Source organism: Scomber scombrus, chromosome 11 (assembly GCF_963691925.1).
Source record: "Scomber scombrus chromosome 11, fScoSco1.1, whole genome shotgun sequence".
Classification (NCBI taxonomy): domain Eukaryota; kingdom Metazoa; phylum Chordata; class Actinopteri; order Scombriformes; family Scombridae; genus Scomber; species Scomber scombrus.
In genome coordinates, this window is record NC_084980.1 from 13,791,670 (window position 1) to 13,813,582 (window position 21,913).

At 41.4% G+C, this 21,913-nt stretch overlaps 2 protein-coding genes across 2 annotated transcripts; both read right to left on the minus strand.

Annotated features, from left to right (window-relative positions):
* Positions 1-251: 251 nt before the first annotated feature.
* Positions 252-11,662, minus strand: acsl3b (acyl-CoA synthetase long chain family member 3b). The gene is made up of 15 exons (XM_062428871.1): positions 11,489-11,662; positions 7,994-8,453; positions 7,150-7,327; positions 6,921-7,030; positions 6,600-6,738; positions 5,998-6,148; positions 5,682-5,805; positions 5,399-5,470; positions 5,115-5,254; positions 4,613-4,785; positions 4,365-4,439; positions 4,090-4,281; positions 3,888-4,002; positions 3,460-3,617; positions 252-3,232 (listed from the first exon to the last, which is right to left on the minus strand). Exons 2-15 carry the CDS (start codon positions 8,342-8,344, stop codon positions 3,075-3,077), a joined length of 2,136 nt encoding a protein of 711 aa, XP_062284855.1. The 5' UTR covers positions 8,345-8,453; positions 11,489-11,662; the 3' UTR covers positions 252-3,074.
* A 7,763-nt stretch (positions 11,663-19,425) lies between these two features.
* Positions 19,426-20,061, minus strand: LOC133990703 (E3 ubiquitin-protein ligase RNF186-like). Its single transcript, XM_062429102.1, has one exon. It carries the CDS (start codon positions 20,059-20,061, stop codon positions 19,426-19,428), a length of 636 nt encoding a protein of 211 aa, XP_062285086.1.
* Between the last annotated feature and the right edge of the window lie 1,852 nt (positions 20,062-21,913).

Consider the following 21,913-nt stretch of genomic DNA (forward strand, 5'->3'; position numbering starts at 1 on the left):
AGGATGATTCTAATCAAGCTCCTGATCGTATCAGTCACACGTTGCACCTCAGCTTAAAAAAGTCACACACACACACACACACACACACACACACACACACACACACACACACACACACACACACACACACACACACACACACACACACACACACACACACACACACACACACACACACACACACACACACACACACACACACACACACACACACACACACACACACACACACAAAGAGCACCAGTGATTACAACACAAACTTTTTATTTCATTACATAATTTTCAAGGCCAAATCACAAATAAATAAAGGAAGGAGACACTTGCAAGTGGCCCGGCTCACAGGGCCACTTAACCACACAAAACAAAGGAGGAGACCTGAAAAACCGGTCAGTAACAAAGATTATTAAATATGTTAATAGGAGGCTTTTCACCTGTACAATTATTGGTAGTTTTACATGAACTTTGATCATTGATACCTCCCTTCCCAACCTATTTACAATGCAAGTGAAAACAGCAGAAATGGAATTCATCTTTGCACCACCCACTGTCTTTGCCTTGCCATTAGTGAAAATGGATGTTTGTTAGTAGGACACAGTGTGTGCTATCAACATGATGCGGGGAATGCTTCACATTCTTAAGACCCATGATGACAGCTCATGTGTGTCAGAAGGCAACTAGCCACCTCTAGCCAGGCAGAGGGAAAGCAGCAAACAGCACAGTAAGCTACTGACTTTTCACTGAAACGTCAGGAGAGAAATGTTATAAAAAAACAGGATGGGAGGAATGGGCTCCCACTTGATTTTGACAGTATTGGAAAACTTTACATGCTAAAATAACCCTCCGGTATTAAGCTAGTAGACATCTGATGGGAGAAGTCGTTAGAGTACCTGACTGTACCTTTATTAATACTATGTTTCTTCAGTACGAGCAAAAGCAGGATTTGCATTCAACGGTGGCTGCGAGAAAGATGCCACCCTTAAAAAGGACCACTAATCATTTTGTCTTCAGTCCATGAACTTAATAAGAAAAGAAAGACTGAAGCAGTGATAGCACTGTAGGGTTGCTCATCTGATGCCTTTCAGAGAATATTACCACTAATCTGAAAACCTACAGTAATTAACATATGTTACACATGAGCTCAAATAAATGGCAGTTGGCAAATTCTGTAGACTGTTTTTTATATACATTGCACATACAGTATCATACACATAAACCAATTTGAAGCTACAGAAATGGTATTTGCACTCTTCAGTGTTTCAAGTGAGATTATGATACACAGTTAAATAAGTCTTCATAAGATGTTTCTTCAGTTGTTCCGACTGGAATGCATTTCGCTATCGCTCTTTGTTTCTCAAATATATATCCCAATACTTTGGTACAGTTGCACACTTTTAAAACATGCGATTTCTATAATGCCAATATCAATTTTTCAACGTTACAGTCTTCAAGAACATTACATTGTTTAAGCACAGTACGTTCAAATGGGCTACATCTAGACTTCCTTATCAGTGTGTCTCTACTGTTCTCTCCTTTCCTACACGTGTTCCTATGCTTATATTTCTACTGATGAGTAACAGGCCTAAACATTCATACACTATGGAGGGGCTGTTGTCTGTACGTTCTTCCTTCCTACATACTTTAGTTTAAAATTTGAGTATAAATATTGCACATTCACTTTGTATTTCATTTTTATAAGTACAAAAAAAAGGATAAAAGTAACTAGGCCTATGGCAAAAATTATAACATGTAGTTGCACCAAAATAGTAAATGAGAGAGCAACCAATGAAAGGCTAACTATTTTTCTATGTTAGGCTAAGTTCCCTTGGAGACATCCATACGATGCATTGGTCATGAATGGAGGAATACATGGCAGGGCTACTGTGTGTCACTGAACCAACAAAATAACCGATAAGACACAGGTTGCGAGGCATCTGGGGGCTCGTCAGATATGAAAAAGAAAAGCTCAGGGCAAAAGAGTAGAGCTGGACAAAAATCGCTATGGATGCCTTTCTTATTGACGTTTGATCCTACTGCAAAGGCCGAGAGCAGAAGAGACTACAGACTGGATCTCTTTTACTAGTCGAGTCAGTAAACACACACTCATATACAAACTTTGGGATACAGGCAAATAAGCGGAGGAGAAAAAGACAATGAAAGGCTTATATAAAAAAAGCTAATTTAAGTAAACAAAATAACGATAAAAAACAGGGGGATAAAAAGAAAAAAACACAGAATAATACTACCATAAAGCAACATTAAGAAAAAGTGTTTTAAAAAAAATCTTGTCGTTCAATCTCTCATGGCTTCGCGACGCCGAATCCTCGCACATAAAAACACTCAAATGAGTTTCAGTCAGAGCTGAAAAACCGAACATGAAACACAGCAACACAGATTTAAAAAAAAACAAAAACAAACAACCAATAATAGAGATCCCTGCATAGATTCCAACCTGAATGTTACTTAAAGCCCAGAAGGGATCCCCTCTATCAGGCACCGCTCATGCTACCCTGTTCCTCCTGCCGAGGGTCTGCTCTACAACACTGTGCTGGACTGGTGGAGGGCTCTGGAGAGTTATGGGAGATGGGAGGAAAAAGGGAAGAAAAACAACAGGGAGGGTGTGCCCACATTGATCCAGATACGTCTGGCCTGACATTTGTTTCACTCCGAGTCATGCAGGCGTCCGACTTTGTGTGCCGCCTCGGTTGCCGTGGCAACTCAAAAGGGCTAAAACGCATCAAAGAAGAACGGTGAGTGCATCAGACCACCACCGCCACGTTCCTGCCTGGTTCAGTTGTCCGTAAGGGACCTTCTGCCTTTTGGTCTTGACAGAGAGCATTAAGCTGGATTCAGGAGTGTGTTTTTTTCTCCCCTTCTTTGATCGAACCTGGTTGCGGGGAAGCCGAGGAGGAGGCGCATGGGTTGCTTTGTGTGTCTGTATTAATGCATGTGTGTCACCTGTATCTTTAGTGTAACTCCTCTCCAAGTAGTCCTGGTAGTGGCTTCTGAGCTCCTTGTGTATGTGTGCAAGTATATACGAGTGTATGTTTATGTGTTTTCTGAAGTGTTTCTATGTGTTATTTGCCACCGTACAGCCTCTCAATGTCCTCTTGGTAGTGTGTTTTGAGCTCCTTGCGTTTCAGTTTGAATGCGTCAGTGACCAAGCCGGTCTCTGGAGTCCAGGGTTCAGCACTCAGCCGGATTTTCTTGGGGATCTCAAATCGCTCCAGTTTTGCTTGAGAGCAAACAAACAAAAAAAAACAAAATCACAAGTCAAAATGAGTGATATGAGTGTAACACTAGTTCAAAATCTGGCATGAGGAAGGAGACATTATCGCACCCAATCGGAACAGACAGCTTGGATGATAGAAACACCAGGTGCATCACGTCGGTTTTGTTTTTAGGCTTTTAGTCATTTTATCTGAACATGAGTAAATTAGATAAAAAGGCTTTTCTCCGTACCTGAGATAGCAGCCTCAGTAATGATGCGGAGGACCTCTTTCTCCATCTGGGAGTTGTTACAGATATCCTCCCATGTGCCCCTCACCTGCCTCTGCTCCGCCAGCGCCATTAGCTGTCTGTGGTTAGGCACCACAAAGCTGATCACGTATGACTGGTCACTGAGGGCAGACACAGAATAGTCAACATTAGATTGTTTCGTATTGTTAATCTAAGTTTTATTCAGCATTGCAGAGGAGAAAAAAAAATCAGAGACATAAAAACAGACACCCCAAAGAAGACACAAGATGAAATGTTTGTGCTGAGTTGGGCCTGCTTTGAAAAAGGAACTAAACTGAAGTCAAAAGTCTTGAAGATTTATACCAGTACTTTCTTTTACTAGAAAGAAATGGGAAAAAAAATACTTCAACAGAGTGTGTTTATGAGTTTACCTATTGGCATAGGCACAGATGTTGTCAATAAGCGAGCAGTTCTTCAAAACAGCCTCCACTTTTCCTAATGAGACGTACTCTCCTGCCTGCAACTTCACCAGATCCTTCTTACGATCTATAAGAAGAGATCATGGGTCACAATCATGACAGGTGCGTCACTTATACCATCCACAAGTAAGCAGGTTTTTCACAGACTCCTTACCGATGATCTTGAGGCATCCATCAGAGTGGAACTCCCCGATGTCCCCGGTGCAGAACCATCTCTGACCCTTCTGATCCACATAAAAGTCCTCCCGGTTCTTGCCTTCGTTTTTGTAGTAACCCATCGTTACGTTGGGCCCGCCGATCAAAATTTCCCCCCGTGGGTTGGGCTTGTCTGTGCTGTAGTAACCACCTAAGGAAGTACAAAACGTAATTATTAGAGTATCTATGCGCGTCTTCCTTTCTCTAAAGTTGGTTTGTTGCCATCTGACTCACCCTCCTCCCAGTCCTTGAGCATGATTTCCGAGCAAACAAGCGGAGCGCCAACCCGTCCTGTGCTGTAGTCCCAAACTGAAAAATACCAGCAGAAACTCCTGTATTAGCACGCTAAATGGAGGTAATTACTAAAAATCAAATAAACTCTCCTTTTCAACTGTTCCACTGTTAATTTCCCGAAGGGTGGTGAAAACAAGCGCCGTTTCACATTTCCTGCCATCATCTTTTCACAAAATCCTATCTCTTACCCTCACTGATGGTGCCTGCTCCACACGTCTCCGTCAGACCGTAGCCCTGCCCCACGGGGCAGCACAGACAGATATTCATGAAGTGTTGCGTGGCGGCCGAGAGAGGCGCTCCGCCAGAAAGCAGCACCCGTGTGTTCCCTCCCAACAGCGAGCGCACCCGTTTGAACACCAGACTGAGGGGGAGGAGAAGGAATGAGACAAAAATTCTCAGACAAAAACTTGGACAAAGACTGAGTGAGTCGCTCAGACTATTCCAAAGTTATCTATGACTCTGTACAACATTAGGATATTGAGTGATGCTGGAGAATGCGCCGCGCAAACACAACATCAGAATTTATATTATGCAATGATTCACATAGGCTGGAGAATGATTCCCTGTGGCTTTTGCGTGTTGGCTACATGAGGAATTTGGGCTAGGCTGTTTGCTCATGTAACAGAGGAAGCAAATGTCAACAGAAGCTTGATAGATTAAGTTAATGAATATGTGTGTTTCAGTAGTCACCTGTCACAGAGAGGCGTGCTGTAGCCTTTGGAGATCTGCTCCATCTTGTAGTTGTAAGCCAGCACAAAGAGTGTCTTCTGGAATTTGCTCATCTCCTCCACTTTAGTCATCACATTCTTATAGATTCGATCCATGATCTCCTGCACAACACAGGCGGAAAACTCTCAGTGCACGCTTTGGACATTTCAAGTCTGTACTGTGTTATTTGTTCACTTTAATTTCAAGGTGTATATGTCACGTCAGATTGGATCAATTAAGTTTGTGCACTGATGGAAAAGACTTACTGGTACAGCAGCCATGAGAGTAGGTTTCAACACACTGGTATCTCCTTTACTGCCCTTTTTTATTTTGGTAGACTGTGAAAAATGAAAACAAGACAACTGATCAACTCTTAGTGAACTACTGCTGATGTAGAGATGTAGTCACCAATATAGATGGGTGCTTGACCACGCAAAGCTTTTAAAGTGACCATAAGCAGCTTGAAGACAAAGATGACCTAAGCCTTAGTTATATACAAACAGCAACAAATGTGTATGTGTGTATGTGTGTGTGCGTTTATACACTGACCTGGTCGGCTAGAGTCTGAGGGGAGGAGTATCCGATGCGACAGCCGTGAGAGACGCACACCAGTTCAGCACTGAGCTCTAAAACGTGAGCCAACGGTAGGTAGCCAATGTAGGTGTCTGTTTCACTGCCAGCACAGAAATAGCAGCTGGTTAATTTCCACTATAGACACTGGAGAAATACGAAATGAAGAGACTGCAGACGGTATTTAAGGGTGTGAGAAAAGCTTTGAGATCGTTTGAGAGGCAGAAGACATGAGATGAAGACAGAGATGAGAGGAAGTGTCGAGGAAGAGGTCGTAAATTTGATATCGGCATACTTGAGGTCAGGGATCCGCTCAGCCATGCCAGTGATGCCAGCAATGATGTTGCCATGGGAGATCATTACACCCTTGGGGATGCCCGTGGAGCCGCTGGTGTACATGATGACAGCGATGTCCGAGGGCTCTGGATGTGTGCGGTCGACTGCGACTGTAGAGACGGATGAGAGGAGGCATGACGGTTAGATGGGAAGTTTGACCACATACAGTACATGTATAAAGATAATTAGATGTAATGAAACATAGGTATGAAGCAAAGTCTGTTCACTAAAATGCAGAAATGTAAAAATATTTTGCATTTTATGTATCTAAGATTTCCTATTTTATGTGGTTTTCTTTATAAAAAATGAAAAATGTATAATAAGGCTCAAGTGACAGTTGGAGCACAAACATGATTTCCCTTCATTTTTCTGAACAGTTTGCCAAAGATTTTATGGCATCAGGTGTTTGGCGAGTGATGATTTGACCTCTTGCTGACTCTGCCATGCATGGCACATCACTCTAATAACACATCAGGGCTTTGCGCTAAGCCTCCATCACTGCACTTCCATTTCCCTGACAAAATTAGAAACCTTTTTAATCACGTTGCGCAAAATGCTCACTGTTGTCAGGCGTGGATCCCATATCCTTCACAGTGTCCATGTTGTAGATGGTGATGCCTCTGGGAATGTCTGACCAGCTTGTGGGCTTGGTGTCAACTACGATGACATACTGCAGCCTCGGAACATCACACAGTATGGCCTGGAACACGGAGATGGATGTGGGTGGGTGTAAAGAGAGAGGAGGTGAGAGGAAGAAGTAATTATGCAAAGAGAACTCTAATATTACACAAAGTAACAACTGATGAAGTAACATTTAAACTGCAGAGATTTGTTCAACGTAAGCAACGTGATGGAGGCTGATAATGACAGTGACGCAGGTACCCTGAGACGGCTCTGCAGCAGGTCTTTGCTTGTGATGATGTGCGTGACCTCGGTCTCGTTCAGGCCGTGGGCAATGGCCGCGGGTCCAAGAGTGGCGTACAGTGTGACGACTGTCAAATTAAAATCCGGGCGAACCAGTCAGTTGACGTAAGTGTTTAAGAAATGTAGCATGTTGAAAAATGTCTATATATGTATACACACACACACGTCTGTCTTTTCGGTCACTTACGTGGAAAATTGTACATGAAGCAGGACTGTGCTGCCACGATCCACTCAGCTCGGGTCTCACAGAAGATGGCGATGTTACACTGAGGCCTCTGGCCAAGAGCTGCCAGACCGCTGCCGAAAGACTTTGCTGCCTGGTAGGCTTCCTCATATGACAGCCAGTTATAGTTCCCCAGAATTACCTACACATATATACACACACACACACAAAACATTCAAATGATATATGTAAAATTCAGGATTACTTCCACATATCTGACAGCTTAAAAGCATCAGAACATATTTTATACATTTTGTTAATGCTTCAATGAATTTAGGAATGTTACACCAAATTAAACACCAACAGTTTCCGAGCTAATGGAATTATTATGTGCACCACTCTGCATTAGAATATTAAAATGGTTACATGGTCATGCATTAATCTCAGCTGCTTTACTGAAACCAGCGAATCTGAAAGAGGTCTGATGTTGATGCTTATACAGCTTTCATTACCAGTCAGTTGGCGCCATCTGCAGGGCTTTTGCAGCAATGCAGGTGTTAATGAGGAGGCTTTCAGCCCTGAGACAAAGGACCAGTGACAGCGCTCTTCCACCCACATTCCTCACACTGTGCACAGTGGCAGACTGCACTGTCAGCCTAAATAGATACAACCAATCTTCCTGTTATAGATTCACTAAACCTTCAGATTCTAGCTTTAAATTACAATGTGATAAGAGGTACACCACATTGACATAAAACAATGGTAAAAGATGGTACATTTAAAATAAGAATCAAACAAGGGTACATATGATCTATTGCATGTATGTAAGAGTATGCAAGGGTACCAGGAACAGGTTAATGTCTCTCACCTTCTTGAAGACCTTGCCGTTGGGCTGCAGCTCATCCTCCTCACTGAGAACCTCCCTGGTGCCCAGACAGTCTCTCTGTGGAAACCTCCTGGCAGCGTATTCAAACATCTTATCCAGCGTGTCCACCCCGGGGTGCAGCCAAGCCACCAGCTTCTCTTGGCTGTTGATGGCCCTGTAAGGCCCTGCTGGGTGTCTGCTAACTGAGCGTGCCTTAATCCGGCGAGCCCGCTCCAAGTTGGAGCCAGCTCCAGAGAAGAAGTACCAGGGTATGAAGGTGATGACAGAGTAGACCCAGACCACAGAGCGGAAGACCTGCAGAAGCAGGGGGTTCATATCCTCCTTCAACTTCATCTTTGAGGATGAAGTCACTGCTGGAGATGAAGCTTCTTGAAGAAGTCTGACAATATATTGCGCTTGTCACTGCTCTGGGGGATTCTTTTCTGCAGCAAGTTAACCAGACCTGCAACACAGAGACACAACATGAAACTTAAAAATGACAGTCTGGATACAAAACTGTATCAGCACATTTGGAAACATTGAATGTAGCATACACAGAAAACTGCCTCCTGATAAATTAATCCATGCTTGCCTAAAGCCCATCGTTGCCTTTTTTCAGCTTGTTTCTCAGTCAGCACTATTTATGCCGCACAGAGGCCGGCAATACAGATGAAGCAGCAATGCAACAACACTTAAAATCCCAATTTAATAACACTACTGAAATGATTAGTTAATCAACTGACCAACTGAGGAAATGCCTCTCATATGAGAAGATTTGCTGCTGTTCTATGTTTCATTTCATTGTAATGTGTGCTGTTGGTCAGATAAGAAAGCACATTAAGGGAACAATAACCCTTAATGTGCTTTAAGGCTGTTAACTTGTGTTAGCTTTTACACTTTCTCTATGCCTCCACACTTCTTACAACTACACTATGAGATATGATAATGTTTGCAAATGCAGGAATTTACCATGAACTACACTCATTACTGCTCCTAAGTCATGCTGTTAGTTGTTTGACTGTACTGTAAAAAAAAAAAACAACAACCTTTGGACCAACTCCAACCATCTGCCGGACAGCTCAGCTATTTCTAGTGTATGCTTAGGGCCAGAGTGTAATTTGCAATGTAACCCTGCAGCCACTGAGTCCGAGCTAGAAGTTGAGCCAGTGACTCATTCTGCAGCTTAGAGGGAGAGGACCAGAGGTCACGTGAGAGGTTGACAAAACCTAGCCAGCTAATGTAGCAGTGATGAGAAGAATCTAACACTGGCTGATGAGTTGGGCTGCTCCTGACCCAGGCAAACACAGACGATAGCACATTCCATGTCAGGACCAACAAGACTACCCCAATCTGCTCACTTGCACTGCCCCAAGCTCCTGAGCTCTGATAAAGACTGTGATACCATGGCCAGTACAATATTATACTGCAGGGGCTAATCTGCTTCTACCTAACACTCAGTGATTGTCTCAAGCTGCATGTGTGTTAGTGTGGGCATGTGAATGCTTATGCAAGTGCTCCAAACTTCCTCATGTCTACACCTCAACTTCTATCCTCACAAAGTGCGTACACTGGTACTTCTGCCCATATCCATTATGAGATTGCAAATGTATATAGTGCTTCTAGCCAAAAGGAGCCGATTCAAATGTTCTTTTTCTCTGTAAATTTGCTGGGTGGTTTTAAAGAGAATTCAAGCGATCAACTGAATCAGCTTCATGCTTTGCCATCAAGCATTTACCTAAAGTTATGAAATGATTCAACCTTTAGGATGAACATGTCTCACCTGTTCTGCAACATCTCAGATATCACAACCAACTGACAAAGCTTTCCTGTATTTGTGCAGCACACACATAAAATACATTGGCAATGTCAGGTCACTGAGTTTCATTATAACACTTGTAATACAGGTTCAGTCATTGTGTACTATACTTTGAATGAAGCAGACACACCCAGCTGCTATAGTTACTTTTTCAAAAAAATATGTGAGGGAGCGCAGGTGGTCGAGTGGTTAGAGCACATGCCATAAACGCAGCCGACCTCAGTTCGAATCCAGGTCGGACGTCCTTTGCTGCATGTCACACCCCCCTCTCTCTCCCATGTTTCCTGTCTGTCTACTGCTAAATAAAGGTGTCTATGCCAAACAAAATCTTAAAAAACAAACAAACAATGTGACACATGATCAAGAGTACAAAAAACAGACCTGACAACCAATAGGTGCTTATTGTGATAAACACAGTATTAAAAACCCCCAGAAATGAACAGATGCTAAATGTTTTGGTATGTGAAATATCCATTATTTCAGCCATACTGTACTGACAGCAGTATACCCATATGTCAGGGGCATGTTCCAACACCTCGTTACTAAGTAACCCACATGACTCTGAGACAGTAATCTGAGCCAACGATGGTGTCTATTATCTTTATTTATAAAAGGGGGTTTCAAAGTCTAAGACTGAGGGCCTCCCCTCAGATAAAGCATCCCCTCACCCCCCTTAATTTACGTGCTTAGTTTCGCCAAATTCATGGATGTCTAAGGGATGCCAGGATAGCTTGATGTTGCCATTGTACATAACTTCAGACTTCACCAAATACTTTAAAAAATCTGTCTGAAGGAATTTACTCATTTCTGACTCCAGGAAAGTGGGAAAAACAGTAAAGTTTCCCCAAACTACTGTATATCTGAACTATCTCTTCAAACAAATCACACACATATAGGCTATTCTGCATGATATCTTTTTATAACTAATGTAATATCCATTTTTAAATTTTATTTTTTGACTTCCAGAGCCTACCCTGAATCTGTCTGATATATAATAAGCAGTATCTGTGAGCATCTACACAGCCAGATGATGCTAAATTACAATCTTTTTGAATTCGTGTGCTTCTGTATTATTGTTTACATAATAGGGTCAGATCATGCTTTTTCTTTTCATTTACCAAAGACTATAAATTATTCTGCTTTAACTGATTTGTTAAGCTGTTATTAAACACATTGTTTCGGCGTTGTTCCTCTTGTGCACAGTGGAAGATAAGGTGTCGTATTGATGATTTTTATGCCCCTTATCTAACAGACAGCTACTATCGACGTTAGATAAGATCTTAACACACAGTTGAGAGATAAACTACACAGAATAATAGATAGCATGCGTGATGCTATCAAATCCAAGCTCGGTAGATTGATTTTATTCTCTCTATGTTAGACAATAACAGGTCATTCAATGCACTTCGTGACTGAAGCTACATCAGGTTAGCAGCTGAAAGACGCGCTAGCAGCTATGTTAGCAAAGTGGGAGGCTAGTTTTCATGTGCCTGTGAGCCAACATCCTCAGCTGAGGACGTGAAAAAAACAGCTTAATGCACGCAGTTCACATACGAATTAAGAAGTAACAGGGTGTTGCATTGTACAAAAAATGTGTAGCTAATTGGATGCGATGTAGCAGAGCCGGTTGCTAACAATCAGCCGCTCTCATCAACATCTGCACAGTAGCGAAACATTCTCACCTCTCCTCTCCTAGCGCTGCGGGGTCGGATCGATTATCTTTGTCCTCGTAACCAAAGCTCCTGCATCATATTTATATAATCTTCGAGTGTTGTGTGTTTGGTTATAAAATTACAATTAAAAGTATGTTACAAAAACAGACTATAAAATTAAGTAATACAGTATATCAGAGCATCACCGCACCGGGCCAGTGATACCAGCCCGGAAGCTATGGTGTGACGTCAGGGCGGTTCCCTGCCAGTGATTGGAGGAAAGGAGGTGGCGCGGGGCGGCGGGGACGTGAGTCAGGTCGGGTTACTATCGGTCATCACGGGTTTCTTCTTCTTTGAGTCTGCGTGGAGGTTTCGGGGCGTCTGGCAAAAAACGAGATGGTGCCCGCCACCAGCTGGTATGGAGTGTTCAAAATATCACATTATATGTGTTATTCATTTTATATATGTATACATTGAATGTAATAACTATTCTTGATATTAATATTCCTGAAATATGTAGGCTACTTTTATTTTTAAGTTGAAATACATGAGCACAGATTTACCAGAACGTTTCAAAACATTTTTTCTTTGTAAATCTCAGGTAAACTATTATTCAACTAGACTATTCAATAATCTATACCTTTCTAATGTATCATACAGCTCGAGGACACTATTCAATAAGACATCGTGGAGCCCAATTATGGAATAGAAATTTGCACTTACTGATTCTCTGTCTTTGCCCAGATAAAAAAATTAAACTGAGAGATGCTCCAGCTCTGATAATAGATGATTCTAGTAAATTATGTGTGTTTTTTTAACTTGCAGTTTCTGATTTGCTTTATTTTATTTCGCAATGTTTGTATGTTATATTAATTGGGTAAATTATATTTATGTTTATTTTTATATTTTACTTTGCATTATTATTGTGTTTTATCCCACAGTGGGTTTCTACCTCACCTGCATTTATTTTTATTTACTATTTTTCTCTGACTTTTATTTTAAAAATGTGAAAACCAATGAAACAATAGTAAATTAAATATTAAATCAAATAATTACATTATTTTTTATAAATATGTCCTAGCTTTATTGAAACAAGTAGGCTATACAGCAAGTTTACAGCAGCTTACAATCACACAAACAAGCCAGGGGGACTACATGTTGAATAAATATCTTATAAGGCTTACAGTGGTTATACGTGTTAACTGATTTTTGTATCTGTACATTCAGATATTGAATAAATACATTGTTTGACATGGACAGTCAGCTATGGAAACTTTGGCTTTTTGCTCAAGAATTTATGCTACATCTGTGAATTACAGATGTAGTCCAATAGTAAGCAAATTCATCAGTAAGTTATAATAAAAAGTATAGGCTAATAATGATAATAATGATGATGATAATAATAATAATAATATCAACAACAAAAACCACAACAATAATAATAATAATAATAAGTGAGGATGGATATGATCAACAAATTGTGATACTTTATTCCACCATTGTTTTGTATGTGGGAAAGACCAAAATAAATGTACCAGCATTTCTCTGAGCTTCAGAAGGTACAATTCTGCTAAATATCACGTAAATCAAAGTGTAATGCATGGCACCAGCTACAGAACCGATGCAATAATTTACCGACTATTGACACTGAACGGGATTCCGTGCCAGTAGTCCACAGGCTGTTGGTACGGGCTGGTTTTTCGTGCCGGTTGTAGTTTGTTCTATTGGTAGCTATGTTTGTGGATTAACTGAACATTTTTAACGGTAATGTTTGGCATTTCAGTGCATTAAATTCAAAAAGCATTTTAACCAAACCACAATCTTTCCGTAACCTTAACCAAGTGATTTTTGTGCCTAAGCCTGGCAATTTTAACCCAAACCACGAAAAGTATTGGCATATCATTATTATTTGAAATAATTTGAATTTAATCACGTGATCTTGCACAATTAATGCCACCGCGCATGCGTGATACTTCCGTACCACAATAAACGGACCATAACCACTTCCGTAATGTAATGTCGTCACACCTGCCCAGGTAACCCGCCAATTCTTTTCACAGCTTTGTATATCCGACTGTAGGCTGCAGAGTAAGGTTTCCTCAACAGGTGGCTCTTTTTTAACTTAATATTGAGCATAAACTTAATAGGGAGAGACTTATAACTGAAACAGACACACTATTGTATTTAGTTAATGCTACTAAGTAAGCCTAATTATGTGTAATGCATGTCTGTGAGGGTCTACTGTTGCAGACAGTCTGCACCAACAGACCTGCCTTTATATCCTCCATAAAATATGGAGGGGAAAAGATATAAGATATGAAGGTGTTTTTAGAGAAATTAATCACCAAAAGTCCAGCTTTCTCCAATTTGTGGTCTAGTCTGTCCTAACCATGACTGATAGCCTACTAACTGCTCAGTCTAAACCTGAAATAGGCTGGCTGAAATTGAGCTATGGCCCCTGAGATTCTTTATTTGGCATGCCATTCATAGCCTGTAATCAGCCACACGGATCTGAAGTGAGGGGAGGGCACCTCTGCTGGTTGGTTTAAGGATCACTTTTTAAAAAATTACATTTCTCCTGTGCTTTCAATACAATTCAACCTACGCTGCTCAGGAGGAAGCTGGAGAGAGTGGGGGTCAGTGACCAGATGGCTGCATGGACCCTTGACTACCTCACAGACAGACCCCAGTATGTGAGGTTGCAGGACTGCGTGTCTGATGTGGTGGTCTGCAGAACAGGGGCCCCTCAGGGTACTCTCACCTTTCCCCTTCACCCTGTATACAGCAGACTTCTGTTACTTCACAGACAGTTGTCACCTCCAGAAGTTCTCTGATGACACTGCCATTGTGGGATGTGTGTCAGAGGGGAACAACTGTGAGTACAGGAAGGTCATCATGGACTTTGTCGACTGGTGTGAGCAGAACCACCTACAAGTAAACGCCAGCAAGACGAGAGATGGTGGTTGACTTCCACCGAAAACCCTCAAAAATTGCACCGGTGAACATGCAGGGACTTGACATCGAGACAGTGAGGACATACAAGTACCTGGCTGTTCACTTCAACAGAAATCTGGACTGGTCAGACAACACTGATTCTATTTACAAGAAGGGTCAGTGTCGTTTACACCTGCTGAGGAGGCTGGCATCGTTTGGTGTGTGCAGGCCACTGCTGAGATCCTTCTTCGACTCTGAGGTGGCATCAGTGGTCTCATATGCAGTGGTGTGTTGGGTAGGGGGATGTTCTGAGCGAGACAGGAACAGACTCAACAGACTGATTAAAAGAGGCAGCTCAGTCTGTGGCTGCCCCTTGGACCCCATAAAGGTGGTGGGAGAGAGGAGGGTTTTGTCCAAACTGTCCTCCATCATGGACAACACCTCTCACCCTCTGCATCTGACTGTGAGGGCCTTAAGCAGCTCCTTCAGCGACAGATTAATACACCCCAAGTGTAAGAAGGAGCTCTTCCGCAGGTCCTTCATTCCATCTGCAGTCAGACTGTACAATGCTGCACTATAGTTGCACTTTAGGGTCCTTTTTATTTAGTTTATAATTTTTATTGTTGTATATGTCATAATTGCATTTTAGGGTCGTTTTATTTATTTTTTAATTTTATTGTTGTATACATTTGTTTTTGTTTGTTTTTTTCTATATCACCATTTTTTGAGCTGCTGTAGAAATGAATTTTCCCCACTGTGGGATCAATAAATTTATCTTTATCTCTTCTTCCTCAAACAATGAAAAACGGAGTTATCAGTTTTAACCTATACTTAACTTTCTCTCTTTATAAAAGTTACAAAGTGCTTTATTTGAAATTAAAAGGCAACAAAGGATGAAAAGGAGTGTAAAAAAAACTATTCCCAGAAGTGTTCATCAAATTGGTTGAATTTGGTTGATTTTAAATCCTTAAAACACACGCAGACCACAGAGAAAATATAAAAATCATGCAATCAAAGCTCTATTTATGATTTTAATGCACACCAGAGTAACACGATGAGGTAAGAGGCCTCTTGTTACAGCATGTCAAAAACCAAGTATAATCTAAATTTAAACTCAACAAGACAATCAGTAAGATCTTGATAAAATCTTTAGTCTGATAATATTATAAAGCCAAAGTTTCCTCACTCCGGCCCAAAACCATAGTAATCGAAGCCTTATGTGTGAATCAGGAATTTAAGAGCAGCCAGGCAATGAATATGGTATTGATAATACATTTCTTTCTTTGATAATGATAATGGACATCTTCAGCTTGTTTTATCAAACCATCCCACAATTGATTATAATCAAAAAAAGTTGTAACTAGGATCATTTGTTTATAGGATGCAGTCCGTGTCTGGTTTCAATAATCCATTTCTGGACAATTTTCTTGGGAAGTAGAAAAATATAGGAATGTGGTGATCATTTTTCTAGTGAAGTTGGGAGTTTGAGTGTGGTAAAAGTTTCTTCCCCACTAGGCACTTTGGTATAAATAGATAGATAGATAGATAGATAGATAGATAGATAGATAGATAGATAGATAGTCCAGTCCTGACTCTGATAGAACCTCTTGTAACTGTGTGTTAATTAGTCATAGTACTACTGTTGAAAATCAAATATCATGGTCCCATGACCCAGGTCACGAACTAGTGGCCATTTAAAACAGACATCAGTGGGCGCAATAAACCACTGTTTGCTGGTTTAGTTTTCAGTTATCAACTCCAAAAGAAGTGTCTTCAAAAAAACCCAGATGAGTAGATGGTGGTTGGTGTTAAATCTGCCATACTTTTCATTACTCAGTACATACTCCAAAATACCTCTTGGGTCACCACACCATGTTGTGTTTTGGCCACTGTAGTATAATGTATATGGCTGTGTATGTGAAGAACATATGAAAACAAATTCTATTGATTCTACACTGTGTAACTGAACTACTATAACTATTTTTCTGCATAGAGTCACAACTGTAGGCTGCATTTTTTCCAAGTATAAGTTGATTTTATATATAATTCATGCTTTTTCATAATTGTATAATTTACGCAGGATGTTTCTTTATCTTCATTTGCTGCATTCTCCCTGTTACACAGCAGAGGGAGTTGGTGTGCATTTCTTTTATGACGTTTGGAAGTGCTGTGGTCTCTCATAATGCTATTTCTTTCAACTTGACAGAGAGAAGATCCAGCAGTATTTGATGGTGAGTGTATAGGACAGAGAGATGTCCTCTTTGACATCTGAGGCGCAACATGATGAAAGGGAAATCACTAGGTAAGCCGTGTTTGACACTTTGACCCCGGACATTGATCCCTTCTCATTGGTCTTAAGAGTGTTTGCATGCTTGTTAGGCCATATGTCTGTAAAGATATATTCTGACAAATACATGCGGACAAATGCACAAATTCATGCCTTGTCGTCAGCATACACACGTGTGCTCGGGTACATACCCACAAGCATGTGATCACATGACAAGCGTGTGCGTACAGAATGGTGATAATTGCCCTCCTCAGGCTATGTCTTTGAGGTCATCGTGATGGGACAGATGTTATGAGCAAAAGGAACACTTTCATCTCCCCTGTGAAATGTGTGTGTCCAATCTGATAATGACACAAAGACACACTTTGCGCACACTTAGGCAACATCTCAACGCAAGACACAAGTAGAGTGGAAACATATCCTGGAACTGTCTGTTTCTGGGTGACCCCTTCTTCCTTGACACAATGGCTAATGTCTGCACCTTTGGGAAACACCTCTGATGTCCACTGAACTGTGTCATATGACTTTCCAGGTTATGCATTGAATGATATGTTTCTTTTAAATTCTTGCTTCTCTCCAAGAGACTCCAACAAGATTGACACGGCAGGAAATTGAAAACACGTAAATGAAATGTTTGTGTTTTTGCTAAAGCTGTCATGATAAGCCATCACTCTTACATTCCAAACTCCTAAGGTGATACAGGTAAACCAATACATTTTTTAGCCCCGGACTGATTATGAAGCCCCTTGACATCCAGTTGGACTTGTGGGGAGGGGTGGTGGTGGTGGTGGTGGTGGTGGTGGTGGTGGTTGTGTGGGGATTAGGGAACAAAAGGATCCTTCTCTGTCATCAAAGAGGATCTGCTCCCGACTCATCCCCTGCTCTGTGGCGACAGCTTTTTATTTTTCAGGAGTGGGAGTGACGGCTGCAGGGAGGAGGGAGGATGGGATATAGCAAGAGGGTTTGATGGTGGGGATGCAGATTTCAAAGTAATCTTTAACTTTAAGCCCTGCAGTCCCTCTGAAATGAAGCTCTCTGCCCCAGACAGTGTTGCCTGTGGCTCCGTAGTGGAAGCCTGCCACCCCCTCCTTTTCTCTCAAGCTTTTGTCACGGTGGCATTTAAGTGGCATTACTCACCGACTGGATGACCAAATGAAGGGGTCCCTTTGAGAAACCTGAAAGAGATGGATTTTAACTCCTGAGACCAGTGTCGCCTCTTGAAACAACACTAAGTCGAGAGAAATGCCTGCTGTGTTATTTTGATTCATCTGATTCCTAAACCCAAAGTAGACATCTTTGTGAATCATGATCTAATAACCCAAAAACTGGCTGCTGCCATTTCATTTTATGTCCCCTTAAAGATTATAAATGATGGGTGAGAAGTGTTGTTTCATAGTTTTATGAACCAAATCCACAAAAAAATCAATTAAGCATTCTTTTGTCACATGCTTCCCTGTAACCTAACACCTTTGAGAGTGATCTGGGCGTGGAACAAGTCGTTAGTGGAGTTTATATCTTCTTGCAGTTTATATGACTTGGGAAAGCAAACTTAAGCCCAGCCGATGATTTAAGATCCCTAGGAGGTCATCTGCACTTCCATTGTCTCACTACTTTACAACACTACTTATTTTGACCCCCTACCCCAAAGTTATTTCTCTCATCTTGTGAAGGCTCATGTCCCCTCAGGGTCATTGGCCTGGGATCCCCTGATGACTCAGCCCACCATGGGGAGTCAATGTAATCACACAGGGGTGGTTATGGGCATAAGCAGGTTCTGTCACTGATACAATAGGTCTTGTTGTTAGAAACGGTGGTGGCGCATGAAGATCCTAATAAATCAATCACATACCAACAGCTTGACGCTTATACATACACATGCATGCACACCCACTCATGCAGTAACTTCCCACCGCCTTATGAAACTTGTCATTTAAACAATTTCTATAGCAGCCATCAAATGTGCGAGGAGAGTAGGGCAAAACTGTTGTAATGAGCAATCTTCTGATCATTTCAGTCAGTGTCTCCTAATGTTTCCATTAGCAAGACAAAATCACAGTGCTCTTTGGGGGATTTTTAAGCCTGAGATGTAAGCATTTATCATAGCATTACATGCCCCCACATACAGCATCACATACTTTATTTTTAAGAATGCAGAGTTGCTTACAAGAGGGAAGGCAACACAAACAGCTTCACACCTATTATCGAGCTATTCATCCAAACTCCTGTAAGCTTTAGATGCTGTAGTTTAAATATTTTGTGGACCACCGAGAATACATCCTCAAGTTTTGTTTGAGCCATGATGCTCATTGTCAACCAGTTATACAAAAGTGGAGCTAGAGCTGTTCAAAATGTTGCTGGGCATAGATAAATATAAATTAACCTGAGAAGGCAAATTAACCTCAAATGCCTGAGTGTGATTTTCACAGAGGCTCTTCGAAACTGCTCTGACCAAACTGAACCTGGTCACACAATAGTGCCCAGTGTAAAGCTTAAAATGTTCTGTATTTCATTCATTGTATACTGCCAGACTCATAATTTATTTTTGAAGAAAGCAGTTGATAGATAGTTGAATGCTCATTGTGATATTATCAGTTCAGTCAGAGTCTATACAGGCAATCATACATGCTCACAGACACTAAGGTATCTATAAACGTGTCTAGTCTAAACACATTGAATTAAATGAATAGATTTCCCTTTTATTACACTGAACAGGCTAAGTTCATGTGTCCCAGCAGCAGCCAGAGCGTTACATTATGTTAGAGTTGAGGGAACTGAAATGGCTTGCTTCTGTTTCAGGCCGGTACTTCAACATGCACATTAACCAAGTGAGAATAAGCGAGAACAGGGCGGGGACGCTGGCAACAAACAGGCAGACAGGGCCGACGGGCGGCGTGGTGTTATTGAAGTTATGCACGAAGATGAGCCCCAGAAATAATAGAACCACCATGGACAAGAAGGAGAATATGGCGCACACACATGCCGTCAAAAACGCCACATGTTTGCAAGTCTGACAGCTGTCGTTGCCCTCCTGGGAGGTCACCAAGGAGACGGCTGGACCTGTCTGGTCCTCTGTGTTTGGTGTGTTCACAAGCTTATTCAGCGGTAGCACCTCCGTCAGTGAGGTGTTGTCGGAGAGGTTGTGAATGCGATACTCCGGCACCGGGGTACGGTGCCGACATACAGGGCAACCGATTCTCCATCCTCCACCCTCTCGGGAGTGCAGAGCTTCGAGGCACTGCAGGCAGAAAGTGTGGGAGCAGCCCAGCAGTTTGGGAGTGTGGCGCCCCAAATCAAAGTAGTTGTAGCATATTTTGCACTCGTACTCCTCGCTGGGAAACGAGTCGGTGTCACAGCCGCCTCCTGTATTTACCGTCTCCGCCATGTTACCTCTAATAAGGCAGAAAAGGAAAGCTTTATTTCTCTACACTGTCTGTTTACAGTGACGATCACATCTCCCCGAGCAAACACAGGAATACTTTCGGTGGAAATAATGCCCAGATGGCAATCAAACGCCGTAAAGTGAGAAAACTATGAGTCAGTGCCGGTAGATGTCGTGGATCCATCCGGTTGTTGCGATCCCAGCTCTGTTGTGTAACCGTCCCGGGGCAAAACCCGTGGACATGATCAGATTACCAGAACTAAACCCCCGTTTACCGCAAAAGTCCAGTTGCTCGACTGGTTCACATTGTTTCCTAATTTCTTCTCTATCACCTGGTTGATTTGTCACAAGTGTGGGTCATGTGTATAAGGTGGATTTAATAGGCCTATTTAAGCGTATCATTGTAATTTAGCGGCCGCAGCAACAGAGAGCACCGTGTTTCTGCTGTTCAGCACCACAGGCAGTGGACAGCGCCGAGCAGCGCAGTGACACCTGCAGCTGCAACTCAGCACCGACCATACTGTAGGAAATAAATCTTCATAGAGTAAGCCAGAGACTTTTCATGAAGGTGATGAAAGTTTTCATCTCTTTACTTAACCTTTATCCGTTGCTCAAAACATCTTTGGATGTGACCATATTTTACTTAAAATGTTCTTGTTTTTGAAGCAGTTCCAGAGAGTTAAGTCTATCTTGTGTTTCACTTTAGATATCTGCACTTAAAATGTAGGCAGCACTAAGCACCATATGTATGTGCCTTTTGCCAAGATGGGCCATGGCTCACATAAACCTGTTTAGTGTCGTACAGGTGTGTGTGGTCTGTATATTCTATAGACTGGACTCTATAGACTCCACAAATAGATGTAGAGAGACGTTTCAATTACAGCTATAGGCGCCATACGTTACATGTGAATATGGCATTATGGACTTTAAAACATAAATCTTAAAAAATAAAAAAAAATAGAAAAAAGAAATGGTATAAACAATTGATTTCCCTGCGTGAAAATCAATGCAACAGGGAAATCAATTGAGATCAATCAATTGGGAGTGGGCATCCTCTAATTTTGTTTATTTGCTGAGGTTTAAACCCCTGCCTGCTACACAGAAAGTATGCCATTATGTTAGATTACATTTAGTAGAGTACTCATAACATCATGATAACACACAGATTAATTGAAATGACTGTCTTTATAAACGTTACTAAACAGTCAGGTTACAGAAAGATTCCTGAAACAGAGCTTCGTGGGTTTCAAGATAGACTCTCCACAGTGTGTGCTGTAGACACTGTCCAGTCAAAATATACATTGAACTAACATGTGCCCTCTTGTGGCTGAATTTATACATGCATGTTCAGCAGTAATGCACACTAAGAATGCAGGATACAGTAACATATTACTACTAACTGGATTACAGTTGCATGCAGTTACAAGCAATGAATTACATAACAACAGTATGGTTACTGTAATGACTTATTAAGGAAAACAGAGTAATCAGATTAAAGATGCCTTTTCAGCTGCTTTTTGGATTTAGACGTGCTCCAAACGTGGTGTGGAGGTGAAAAGACAGACAGCTGGTGACATAGAGGAATACTTAATGTTAATCATGGAATTTGTGATGTTTTGTGTTGTGCTCTTATAATCTGTAGATTTCAAGTAACATATTTCACAATGAAATATAATCAGGTATGAAAATCCATAGGGTGCTTTGGATGGGATATGTTTGATCAAGTACAAACTGTATTTAAAAGAAAATATAGCCAAGATGGCAACATTTTGAACAACATACTGACTAAAATGTTTTCAGCTATGGACAAAAAATGTGGTTATTATTTATTTGTATTTTATTTTTATGCATGCAC

Excerpts from the sequence above, each read along its gene's own strand:
- acsl3b (XM_062428871.1), bottom strand. The coding sequence starts at position 8,344 with ATGAAGTTGAAGGAGGATATGAACCCCCTGCTTCTGCAGGTCTTCCGC. Across the intron at positions 5,806-5,997 it reads GAGCGGATCCCTGACCTCAA|TGAAACAGACACCTACATTG; the intron begins GTATGCCGATAT and ends CTGTGCTGGCAG. Across the intron at positions 4,440-4,612 it reads AGCAGGCACCATCAGTGAGG|TTTGGGACTACAGCACAGGA; the intron begins GTAAGAGATAGG and ends GGTATTTTTCAG.
- LOC133990703 (XM_062429102.1), bottom strand. The coding sequence starts at position 20,061 with ATGGCGGAGACGGTAAATACAGGAGGCGGCTGTGACACCGACTCGTTT.